The sequence below is a fragment of the Dipodomys merriami genome, unplaced genomic scaffold (genome assembly GCF_024711535.1).
Source record: "Dipodomys merriami isolate MVZ:Mamm:240054 unplaced genomic scaffold, mDipMer1.0.p SCAF_10, whole genome shotgun sequence".
NCBI lineage: Eukaryota > Metazoa > Chordata > Mammalia > Rodentia > Heteromyidae > Dipodomys > Dipodomys merriami.
Genome location: NW_027202271.1, coordinates 8,031,423 through 8,044,210, shown reverse-complemented (window position 1 = coordinate 8,044,210; position 12,788 = coordinate 8,031,423). Strand labels below are relative to the sequence as shown.

The 12,788-nt window shown below is 38.6% G+C and overlaps 1 protein-coding gene across 2 annotated transcripts in view; it reads left to right on the top strand.

Moving 5' to 3' along the window:
- Nucleotides 1–12,788, top strand: part of Gxylt1 (glucoside xylosyltransferase 1) — a 37,184-nt gene that overhangs the window by 16,737 nt on the left and 7,659 nt on the right. For both annotated transcript variants that reach the window (XM_070039130.1, XM_070039123.1), the window contains 4 exons: nucleotides 1,272–1,397; nucleotides 5,138–5,389; nucleotides 8,036–8,159; nucleotides 8,479–8,651. In XM_070039130.1, coding sequence (XP_069895231.1) covers nucleotides 1,272–1,397; nucleotides 5,138–5,389; nucleotides 8,036–8,159; nucleotides 8,479–8,651 — 675 coding nt within the window. The remainder of the gene's footprint in view (nucleotides 1–1,271; nucleotides 1,398–5,137; nucleotides 5,390–8,035; nucleotides 8,160–8,478; nucleotides 8,652–12,788) is intronic.

Here is a 12,788-nt window from a genome sequence, read left to right as displayed (position 1 = left end):
TGCAAGTTATATTGCTAAGCCATTTCAACATGAGGCTTCTAATTCATTGTCCAACATGACAATACTGTGAATACACCTTCTGATAAATTTTTTTTTTTGGGTCTGGTTGTGGGGCCTGAACTCTGGGCCTGGGCGCTATCCCTCAGCTCTTCAGCTCAAGGCTAGCGCTCTACCACTTGAGCTACAGTGCTACTTCCGTCTTTTTCCTTTTATGCTTATGTGGTGCTGAGGAATGGAACCCAGGGCCTCATGCATGCAAGGCAAGCGCTCTACCATTGAGCCACCTTCCCAGCCCTATTTACTTATTTTTTAATGCAGACACGTGTGTGTGTGTGTGTGTGTGTGTGTGTGTGTGTGTGTGTGTGTGTGTGTGTTGTACTAGTTTTGATACTGTGTGTGTGTGTGTGTGTGTGTGTGTGTGTGTGTGTGTGTGTGTGTGTGTGTGTGTGTGTGTGTGTGTGTGTGTGTGTGTGTGTGTGTGTGTGTGTGTGTGTGTGTGTGTTGTACTATCCCTGAACTTTTTTGGTCAAGGCAAGCACTTTACTATTTGAGTCACAACTCTACTTCTGCCTTTTTTGGTGGATAATTGGAGATATGAATCTCACAGACTTGTAACTGGTGCTGTGGTTCAAGTGGTAGATTGCTAGTCTTGAGCTGAAGAGCTCAGGGACAGTGCCCAGGATCAGAGTTCAAGCCTCATGACCGACCAAGAGTCTCATAGACTTTACTGCCTGGGCTGGCTTCGAACCACAATCCTCAGATCTCGGCTTCCTGAATAGCAAGGATTATAGGCATGAGCCACTGGTGCCCAACTTTCTATACTGTGCTTTTAAGTTTAGACTTTGACTAATCAATGTGGAGATATTTGGATTTGCTTTTTGATGAAATGGAAAGTATTTGGAAGAACATCCTTTTATTTTCCAAATACAGCAATATTGCTAAGTAAAAAATGTCAAAGATGTCATTTAAAGTTGGTATTGAAAGGAGCTCTAAGTGATTTATAAGTTGGGAGGAAAAATAAAATTATTAGTCTTTGGTTGAGAACTTCCACTGTGTCCTACATGTCTATAGTAAAGTCTTTCTGGGATACTACAATGGATTTTAGATTTTGAATGTAAACAAAGAAAATGATGGAAAAGAGTCTTTTACCTGTATAACATAGAATATATGTGTGACCTTTATTTCAATTTTTCTGTGCCATAACTTGGTTTCTATTACAGTGAAAATTAACAATGAAGCAAGCTTTTTAATTTTAATTTTTAATTTTTTAGCTCAACAACTGGTCATTTCTACAAAGATTTAATTACACATTGTATCCCATTACCTTTCCGAATGAGAATGCAGCAGAGTGGAAAAAACTCTTTAAACCATGTGCTTCCCAGAGGTTATTCTTGCCAGTAAGTTTTTGTCCCCCCTAAGCCCGACCCCATGGTGTTTTTGTTTCTGATTTTCTTCTTAATTTGAAACTTTTATGCAGATTAATTTTTGAAAAGTTACACAGAAACACATACTGTTTTCCTTTTATGTATGAGTAGAAAAATTATAGAACAGCGGGGCGCTGGTGGCTCATGCCTGTAATCCTAGCTATTCAGGAAGCTGAGATCTGAGGATCGCAGTTCAAAGCCAGCCCAGGCAGGAAAGTCCATGAAACTCTTATTTCCAATCAACCACCAGAAAACCGAAAGTGGCACTGTGGCTCAACTGGTAGAGCGCTTGCCTTGAGCTGAAGAGCTGAGGGACAGCGCCTAGGCCCAGAGTTCAAGCCCTGCGACCAAACAACAACAACAAAATTATAGAACAAATTAAAGCTATAATGGAAGCATGTTAAAAATGCAAATTTTGTTCAGGCATGATGGTGTATTCCTGTAATTTCAGCAACTAAGAAGGCAGAGCCAGGAGGATTGCAAGTTTGAGGCCTGCCCAGCCAGTTAGAGAGACCCGATCTCAAAAACAGTTGACAAACCCAGAAAGGTTGGTGGTATAGCTAGATTGGTAGTGTGCTTCCTAGCATGTAGAGAGCTTTGGGTTTAATCCCTAGTTCTGGAGGCGCGGGGGAGCGGGGGAAGAATGGAAAGGAAAGGAGAGGGGAGTAGGAGAGTAAAGATAGGAAGGAGGGAATAAAAAGGAAGGAAAAGAGGGAAGAAAAAGAAAGGAAGAGAGAAGGAAGGGAGTAAGGGAGGGAATGCTACCCTAGTGTGTGTGAAGTCCGGGGTTTGACCCTGCAGGACCATAAAAACAAAAAGGAACATTTTAAAATAATTTGTGTTGAAAATAATCCTTCTTCCATTTTAACTAAATTCAGATGCTGTGAGCTGTTTTATCACTAGGAAGGGGTAGTGGTCAGATGTGGATGGAGCCAGTCTCCTGCATAAGTATAGTGGGTAGTAAGTAGTATCACTTTCTTTTTTTTTTTTTTTGTCGGTCGTGGGGCTTGAACTCTGGGCCTGGGCGCTGTCCCTCAGCTCTTCAGCTCAAGGCAAGCGCTCTACCACTTGAGCTACAGCGCCACTTCCGGTTTTCTGGTGGTTTATTGGAGATAGGAGTCTCACGGTCTCTCCTGCCCGGGCTGGCTTTGAACCGCGATCCTCAGATCTCAGCCTCCTGAGTAGCTAAGATTACAGGCGTGAGCCACCAGCGCCCGGCAGTAGTATCACTTTCAAGTTGCAGACTGCATGGATTTCTTGGGAACTTAGGTAAACTGCATAATTAAATAACATTTGTATATTAGGCCAAGTCCATTAACATTTCTTTAAATATTTTTTTATTTTTTATTGTAAAGATACTATACAGAGGGTTACAGTTACATAAGGTAATGAGTACCCTTCCTATTGAGCATTGTTACCCCCTCCATTGTTTTCCCCTACCATCCTATTAACATTTTTAACTGATACCTGAATGCATACCTAGAATCTAAAATATATGAACTTACAGGAAAAAATAGGAACTCTTGTTTGGTGGTAGTTTCTGGTGATAATCCTTTTATTTATTTTTATTTTTTATTTTTGTCAGTCATGGGACCTGAACTCTGGGCATAGGTGCTGTCTTTCAGCACTTCAACAACTCAAGGCTAGCACTCTACCTCTTGAGCCACAGCGCCACTTCCAGCTTTTTCTACTTATGTGGTGCTGAGGAATCAAACCCAGGGCTTCATGCATGCAAGGCAAGCATTCTACCACTGAGCCACCTTCCCAGCACCGATAATCCATTTTTCAAAAAAGGTCCTAATTATCTGAAACAAGGCTATTTCTTCCATTTTGAGTTGATTTCACTCGTAACTTAAAAATTCATAGTTGTTCAAACAACTATGACATTTAAAAATTTTATGCTATTGTCAGTTAAAACAATAAATTCTTAGGATGGTAGTAGAAATGCTGATTTTAAAAGAACATAAGTTCCTAGAAAGAGTATGAACTATGTAGAAACATTTTCAATTATTGTTAAGAGGATTCAAGGTAATCTTAGCATACATAATCTTAGCATACATAGTAAGAATGTAGTTTACTGACTCCAGAATATCAAGTACCTTTAGTTGTAACTTTGATAGCAAAATCTGCCTTAACAGCATCTTTGATGCTATGCCTAAAAACTTGTGTCATATGGTCTGTGAAGGTGGCTCAGTGGTACAGTGCTTGTCTTGCATGCGTGAGGCCCTGGGTTCCATTCCTCAGCACCACATAAGCAGAAAAAGCCGGAAGTGGCGTTGTGGCTCAAGTGGTAGAGCGCTAGCCTTGAGCTGAAGAGCTCAGGGACAGCACCCAGGCCCAGAGTTCAGGCCCCACAACTGACAAAAAAAAATTTGTCCTAGTATCTTTCTTAAGTCTTCTTTCTGCTGTAGAAAGCAATAATAAAGATTAGAAAAATTAGCAGATCAAGAATGAAGCTTTTGTTCTCATTGTATTCTTAACTAGAAAAGTTTAGGTATAAGCAAGGAACCAGTGGCTCACACTTACAATCCTAGCTTCTCAGGAGGCTAAGATCTGAGGATCAGGGTTTAAAGTCAGTGAGGACAGAAAAGCCCTTGACACTCTTCTTTTTTTTTTTTTTTTTTTTTTTTAAATTGGTTGTGGGCCTTGAACTCAGGGTCTGGGTGCTGTCCTTGAGCCTATTTGTGCTCAAAGCCAGCTCTATCACTTGAGCTAGTGCCACTCTGGTTTTTGAGTGGTTACTTGGTGATAAGAATCTCACAGGGACTTTTCTGGCTTCAAATCTCAATCCTCAGATATCATCCTCCTGAGTAACTAGGATTACAGGCATGAGCTTCTGGTGTCCTGCTAGTCCATGAGAGTCTTATCTCCAGTTAACCACCAAAAAGCAAGAAGTGATTCAAATGATAAAAGTACAAAAACTCAAGGATAGTATTCAGACCCTGAGTTCAAGCCCTGGGCAAGCACTAAAAAAAAAAAAAAAAAAAAGTTTAGGTGAGCCTAATCAAATGTAAATTCACAGGAGTCTGATTCTGGAGTTTATGGATAAGGCAGAAAAAAAAATTATCCACATATTAAATGTTAAATGCTAAAAATTTAAAGATTTAAAAAGTGCTATGTGGCCAGATTTCACCTATGACAAGTCACTCTACTGTTGCCAAATGTGGATTTCTCTTGATAAGTTTACAACCTGTGGTTTGGGTTCCAGTTTAGCTCTTCTACTTACTAGTTGGTGCTGGAAAAGTGCCAGTATTATAGGCTGAGGGAACAAGTTCAGAAAGTCTTCCTTAGTGTTGGCCTCTTCATTTATCTCAGGAAATTAGTGTTTAAGATAGGAATCCACCTCCTCTCTCCCCCTCCCTGGTTGTGGGGCCTGGGCCTGGGCGCTGTCCCTCAGCTCTTCAGCTCAATGCTAGCACTCTACTACTTGAGCCACAACGTCACTTCTGGCTTTTTTCTGCCTATGTGGTGCTGAGCAATTGAACCCAGGGCCTCATGCATGCAAGGCAAGCTCTCTACCACTGAGCCAACTTCCCAGCCCCCCGAATCCACTCTTAAACGTTATTATCCATTATGTAAAATGCTTCCTTCCTGATCTTTGAAGATAATGCTCTGATTCTCCTAACTGTTAGTATTGCTTGTTTGTGAGTAAAGTGTGTTTTGTTTTTTTATTAAGCTAGGAGTAATGTTTGAATTATCTTCTCTCCTCATAGTTAATCCTGAAAGAAGTTGACTCCCTATTGTATGTTGACACTGATATCCTCTTTTTACGACCTGTTGATGATATTTGGTCTTTACTGAAGAAATTTAATTCCACACAAATTGCTGCAATGGCACCAGAACATGAGGAACCTCGAATAGGATGGTACAATCGCTTTGCTAGACACCCATACTATGGGAAAACTGGAGTGAACTCTGGGGTCATGTTGATGAACATGACTCGAATGAGAAGGAAGTATTTCAAGGTGAGTTGCTAGGTAAAAGTAGTTGGTTATTGTTTCTCTTCTTGAAATTGCTTTTCAATTTGGTGTTCTGTTAAAGTTTAGGCTAAATTATTCAGAATTTTATGTGAAGAAAAGCATGTTTATAGTATTCTCTTTGCAACTCATTAGCATAGCTCAAACCAAATGGCATCACAGCCAGGAAGTGAAATCTGCACAAGTAGTGAACCTCACCCCTCTGGGGTATTAATGCAAGAAGTAGTCACACACACACAGAATAGTTGAGTCTAAATTATGCACTATCTTAGGACAGCAGACCCATGGATCAGACTGTAGATTTTCCAGCCTGTTGGTCTGCTTCCAGCCATACCTGCCTTACCTTTTTGGTAGTTCAGTGAACTTGGATAGGCGTGGGCTATAAGCAAGCTTAATTTTGTACATCTGTAAAATGGAATGATAACAATAGTAATATTTTCAAGTTTTGATGATTCAGTGAGGACTAAGTGAGTTAAGACGGGCTTGCACATATCGATGTTGACTCTTATAATGCTGTGTTGGAAGTTAACTTAAAATGATCTTGTTTCTAATCTTTCAAACTGCAGGGTCAGTGGAAGTGACAGGAAATTCACTGATTGCATTCTGAATTTGTCGCTATGCTTTACTATCTACCATGCGATTACCTGGATGTGGTCAGTTGGAAGGCATTGATTGGGGTGGTGGTCAGACTGGCTTATGTGTAGCTTTGCCTCCTGCGAAATGCTTAACTGCTGACCATCTAGTTAGCTCTCATTGTCAACTTTCTCAACTGAAAAATAGAAAGCTGATTTAACCAAATTAATTTGGAAGTCATCCATCTAAAGTATTTAGTACAGATCTGGACACTTAACAGACAGATTGTAAACAGTAACTAAAAACAAATGTGACTCCTGGGCAAACACCCACTGTTGGCTTTCTCTTCACTGTGCATTCCCGAATGTCTATTAAAAGTATATTAGACATTAAGGGATACTATGTCCTAGGAGTCTGTATTTGTTATATTTTTTGTATGGTAGATCAGAATTTACATAATTATAATAGTAATTAAAATTCCCCTACATACCTGCTTAAATCCCCACCATTTAGAAGGGCTAAATGATTGAGGGGTAGCCACATGCAGCCACCGTCGCTGAGTATCAGCATTCCTGCGGCCCTTGCATCCTAATGACTAGGTGAACCTTGTTTTAATAAACTCCTATTTTCTGAACCTTTGCAAATCTTGGTTTTAATTCAGTTTTTTCTTCCAGAATTGATTGTGTTATGAGTGTTAAGTAATAGCTATTCTTGCTTCACAATTCTTTAGTTTGTTATTGCATTCTAAATTTTAACATCACATAGGTCATAAAAGTTTGACCAAGTAAAAACCAGCCTAACATGATTTTCTTATTTTCTTATTATTAGACTATGCTTGGTAATATTATACCAGAAGATGGTGCTATAAGATTATCTACTAAGAAATAATATTTCTCAATAACTGCATGGAAATTTGTAGAATTATGAGAAGTTTAGTGTTGCATAAAACCATAGAGATAATTTAACACCATTTGGATTTTAAAAGTTAAAAAATAGCTATATAACGGTCTGTATAGTCTATTCTACTTTTTACTTAGCTTTTTGAACTATATGTCATTCTTAAATACCTCAGTAGTTTTTTCCTCTCCTCTTATCCTTTTGTTTGTGGCTTTTACTTTTTATTTATTTATTTTTGCTGGTCCTGGGGCTTGAACACTGGGCCTGGGAACTGTCCCTCAGCTCTTTAGCTCAAGTCTAGCACTCTACCATTTGAGCCACAGCACCACTTCTAGCTTTTTCTGCTTATGTGTTGCTGAGGAATGGAACCCAGGGCCTCATGCATACACTCTACCACTGAGCCACCTTCCCAGCCCTGTGGCATGTTTTAAGTTAGCTACTGATAGAGATGTAGGAGTTGAAGTAATCTCTAAACTTTATAATCGTTTCTTTTGTGCATTACTGATTTTATGAGTAATAAGAAGAGGATTGATAACCAAGACCCTTAAGTGCATACCTGGAAGTTTGGGGCATACCAAACTACAGGCAGAGCTGAGTTCAGTTTGTAATTGGGACCAGGAGAAGATTAACAATAATAATGAGACAATAGAAAATTATACTAATACACTGTACTAAGATTGTCTCATGTTTTCAAAATACATCTTAAAATGAAGATGTAGCACCAATTGCTACTTTCCCTTTCTTTGTTGCCTCGTAGCTTTTTCGCTATTAAATGTAGCTTCAGATTCTTTGCTATCTTTTTTTTTTTTTTGGTCAGTCAAGGGGCTTGAACTCAGGGCCTGTGCTCTGTCCTTGAGATGTTTTGCTCTACCACTTTGATCCACAGCTCCACTCAGGTTTTCTGGTGGTTAATTGGAGACTAGAGACTCACAGACTTTCTGCCTGGGCTTGCTTTTCACCATAATCATCAAATCTCAGCCTCCTGAGTAGCTAGGATTGTTTGTGTGAGGCACTAGTGCCTGGCTCTTTTGTTATGTATTATGCTTTTCACTTTTAGTATTCTAAATAACAAAAGGAGTTCACATTTCTTGTGCTTCTGTGAGATTTGTTAAGGGAGGAATGTGAACTTGAAATTCTGAGACTCTTGGATGTTTTTATCAACAGAATGATATGACAACTGTACGCCTACAATGGGGAGACATACTTATGCCACTGCTTAAAAAATACAAGCTAAACATCACCTGGGGTGATCAAGACCTATTGAATATCATGTTTTTTCATAATCCAGGTAATCATGTAAATTCCTTTTGTCCTTGGCATTTGTAGAAACAATCATAGACAATAATTAGTCAGAAAGGAAGACTCATTCATTTGACTTGGCTTATACTGATGATTGTCACTATTTATTTACATTTGAGACAGAGTAAGTCTTCCCTCAAATAATGATTTAGTTAGAAAAAATGTAAAGCCAAGGAATATTTTCTACTGTCTTAATCAAGTAAAGTCTTATTCTGTCAAAGCTATATTCATACATTACAATTTTACAAAATGTTAAGTTTTCTAGAATTAGGAATGGGTGCTTCATTGTTTGATTTTTCTTCATGTAGAAAGCCTTTTTGTTTTTCCGTGTCACTGGAATTATCGACCGGATCACTGTATATATGGGAGCAATTGTCTGGAAGCCGAGGAAGGAGGAATCTCCATTCTTCATGGGAACAGGGGCGTCTACCATGATGAGAAGCAGCCAGCGTTCAGAGCTGTTTATGAAGCCCTAAGAAATGTAAGCTTGCCTTTTTTTTCTTTTTCTAACTTTTTATTTGAAAAGCTTTGCAAGCTTATGGAGGGTTTGCAAAAATAATGCAAAGAATTTCTACAAATCTTTTACTTAGTTTCATCAGTCACTAACAGTTTGCCCTGTTGGCTTTATTGTTCTCTTTCTACATTGTATATTCTTCTGAATTATTTGTTGTTGCATGCATTACTTTTATCCCTAAATGCTTTGGTGGGTTTTGTAAAAATAACAGCATTCTCTTATCAGTCACAATATAGATACTAAGCTCAGAAAATGTAATATTGGTACTTAAAATCTGTTACCATCTCTGCCTCTTTTCCTTCCTTCTTTCTTTCTCTTTCTTTCTTTCTCTCTCTCTCTCTCTTTCTTTCTTTCTTTCTTGTTTTGTATTTTTTATTTTGGCCTCTTTTCTTTTGATTAGTTCAGGTTAGCCTGCTTCTGATCATCCATATGTGATGTTATGTCTTCCATACTGTGGAGGAACTTTTTATTTGAAAAACCTTGCAAGTTTGTGGAGGGTTTGCAAAAATAATGCAAAGAATTTCATCTAGTTTGCCCTTTTATGTAGTAAGCAGTGGGTGGGGATAGTCTAAAATCATGTAAACCCTCTGCTTCTTATCAAAACTTCTCTACTAAGTCTTGTATTCTCAGTTGGTTCTTTCTCAAAGTGACCTTTACTTCTTAGTTGCTAGGATTATAAATGTGAGTCATTTACCCAGGAGTAATTTCTGCATTTTCTGTTTTTCCCATTGGTTATTACAATGCTAGTTGTAACGGCTTTCTCTTATGTTTTAATATCTGGTAGGGCCATTCCCTTTTTATGGCTTATCCTTTTTAGTAATATCCTAGCTATTGTGTATTTCCTTAATACACAATGTAAAAATCATCTTGATAATTTTTTTTATTTTATTTTAATTCATATTAAGTCAGGGACTAATATCATGGGCTGGATGTACTTTATCTCCATGAAAACTCATGTTGAGCCGGGTACAGGTGGCTCACGCCTGTAATCCTAGGTACTCAGGAGCCTGAGATCTGAGATTGCGGTTCAAAGCCAGCCCGGGCAGGAAAGTCTGTGAGATTCTTATCTCCAATAAAACACTGGAAAACCAAAAGAGAGCTTGCCTTGAGCTAAAGAGGTGAGGGACAGTGCCCAGGCCCAGAGATCAACCCCACGACCGACCAAAAAAAAAAAAAGAAAGAAAGAAAGAAAACTCATCTTGGAGTCAGTTGCTCATGGCACACAGGAGGCTGAGACCTAGAAGATCATGTTTTGAGGCCAGCCCAGGCAGACAAGTCTATGAGAGTCAGTCTTTAAAACATTAGTCAGCAAAAAGCCAGGTTGGAGGAGGGATTCAAGTGGTAGACCACCAGCTATGGGGAAGCAAGGTGAGAGTGGATGAGGCTGAGTTCAAATCCTGGTGCTCATGTGGAAAGTTAATTGTTAAATTTAACAGGTAGTGGGACTTCTGAGAAGAAATTAAGGTGAAGGGGTTTCATTCCCATAAAGGGATTCATAGAGTTCCATTGAGAATAGATAGTTATGGAGAGTAGGCTGTTACAAAGTGAGCTGGGCACCTCCTCTAGGCCCTCTTGGGCATGTGCCTGCTTCTCTTCCACTTTCTGCCCTAGAAGCCTACCACGTACTGGAACATACTGGATTTTGAGGGCTGTGAGCTAATAATCCTCTTCTTTATAAACTACCTATATGTATTTATTAAAGCAGCAGAAAACAGACTAAAATAATGATGCCGAGATATTGTAATGGAGAAAAAACGGCTTTTAGACATGTTTTACAGCTTTCTTATATGTTTTGGACATGTCTTAAATTTAACTATTTTGTTTGTTCATTTATTGTACTTATAAATAGGGCTTTCTCTTTGTTTTGAGAGAATGTTTTCTTGTATAGTCCTAGCTGGCCCTAACATGATTCTCCTGTTTTCACCTCCTAAATGATGAGATTACAGGCATGTTCCACCCTACTCTGTTGTGAAATCTCTCTCTCTCTCCCTCTCCCTCTCCCTTTCCCCCCCACCCTCCCTCTCTTTTGGTTGGTTGTGGGGCTTGAACTCTGGGCCTGGGCACTGTCCGTGAGCTCCTCAAGGCTAGTGCTCTACCACTTTGAGCCACAGTGCCACTTAGGGTTTTTCTGGTGGTTAATTGGAGATAAGGGTCTCATGGACTTTCCTGCCTGGGCTGGCTTTGAAGCATGATCCTCAGATCTCAGCCTTCTGAGTACCTACGATTACAGGTGTGAGCCACCAGCACCCAGCTGAAATCTTTCTCTTTTAAGCATTTACTTTGTAATGATTTTAGAAACAATTACATTGCTCCTCTCTCCTCACCTTGGTGTCTGTTCTCTCTCTTCTTGTTTTTACAAGAAATTTTTTGTATGATTACAGTCAGTTAATAGGGCGAATAATTATACCTCAAAACCTCTAGATGGACACTTGAACTAGAGCTTTGACTGTTTTCTGGCCCTGACTTAGGACAAATCCAAGGGAGCAGTCAGTTAATTCACTGCTGTCCAGCGAGAAGCATATAGGGCCACTCACATGTGCTCTCTTCAGCTTGATTGCTTAATGTTAGTAGATGTGAAGAGTAAACACAATAGAAATGTTAGTTTGGCCTAAGGGTTTGGGGTCAGAAGAGCTGATGACTCCTCTGCTGGGTTGACATTTTTTGCTAATGAAAACCTGGAACTAGTATACAGTATAGTCTCATTGAGAGCAGTACAAATAAAGACACTGTAAGTGATTATGAGAGAGACTTCACTAGAAAAAGAGTTTTGAAGATTTGCCTTGACAGGTTAGGGAAAGCCCTGTTGGAAGGGTGCTATTTGAAATGGGCCCAAAGAATGAGTAAGCATTTGCTAGATGAGTGAGCTAGTTGGACTGAGAGAAAGGTTGCGAGGCCAGGCAAAGGTCCAAAGAGAGACCTGGCATTGTCAAGTGAGAGATGAAGGTTTTGGTGGCTGGATGGAAGTAGATGGTAAACTATGTTGATGGGATGGCCCACCTTGAGAAGGAATTGTTTTCTCCCAAGATCAGGGTTTCTCAACTCAGCAGTAGACCAGAAATACTCAGCATTGTAGGCTGATATTTTTGTGGAATAATTGCTAAGTTTCTTGTCTTATAAACTTGACAGATAAAGTTATTAAGTAAATCAGGTTATCATGATATAACTATACTCACTGAAGAATTACACCTTTATGTTGATTTCCATTTTAATGTAACAGGCCTTGTATGCCTTCAGAAATTAATATCATATTTTAACGTTGCTTTATTAGGGGTTTTCAGAAGGTGATAAAAATGAAGAAAAGTACTTTTGGGGTTCTGAGACTGCGGGATAGAAAAGAAATGCATTCCTATAAAAATGAGATTGTTTCTTTTTGAGCATTTAAAAATATCTGTTATTAGTGAAGTATTTCTGATTTTATTTGATTTTTCTCCCTGTTTTGGCTTAGAATTACATGCCTTTTAAAATCTGAGTAAGTTTTAAGGTGATTAATTGTACTTGATTTAAAAACAATAGAACTTATTTTTAAAATGGTTTCGAATACTGAATTAATGATTTTTGGTGTTTGTTTTGGGTCTATATTAACTACAGCTTATATCTATTCATTTTTCAGCTTAATGAATTTAATCAGTCTTTTATGATGCTCTTGGTTTATATTCTTATCTATAATTCAATGAGAAGTGTAATTTTTTAAAGAATTGCATTCATACAAGGCTATTTATTCAGTTTTCAGAAGAAACTTAGTCATAACCAGAGAATACAATAAATGGTATGAATTACAAAGAATGTAAGCTATTTTTAAAATGCATAGCGATTTTTGTCAGCAAATCAGTTTTTACAGTCTATACATATTGGTTAAATATTAGTTGCTCAGTAAATAAAAATATTAAGTTTAAAAACTACAAATTAAAAACAGGACAACATTTTATGGCTCTGTAGGGTATTTTCTGCTTCATGTATTTCACTCTGAATTACTATGTTTCCTTGTGTTCCTGTGTTATTTTGTTTTACTTCATACTCTGCTTATATTTGCATAGCTGTCTTTGCAAAGGAGCCTTGAATATTCTCTACCACCGTACCTCTGTGTGTTTGTGTGTGTGTATGTGT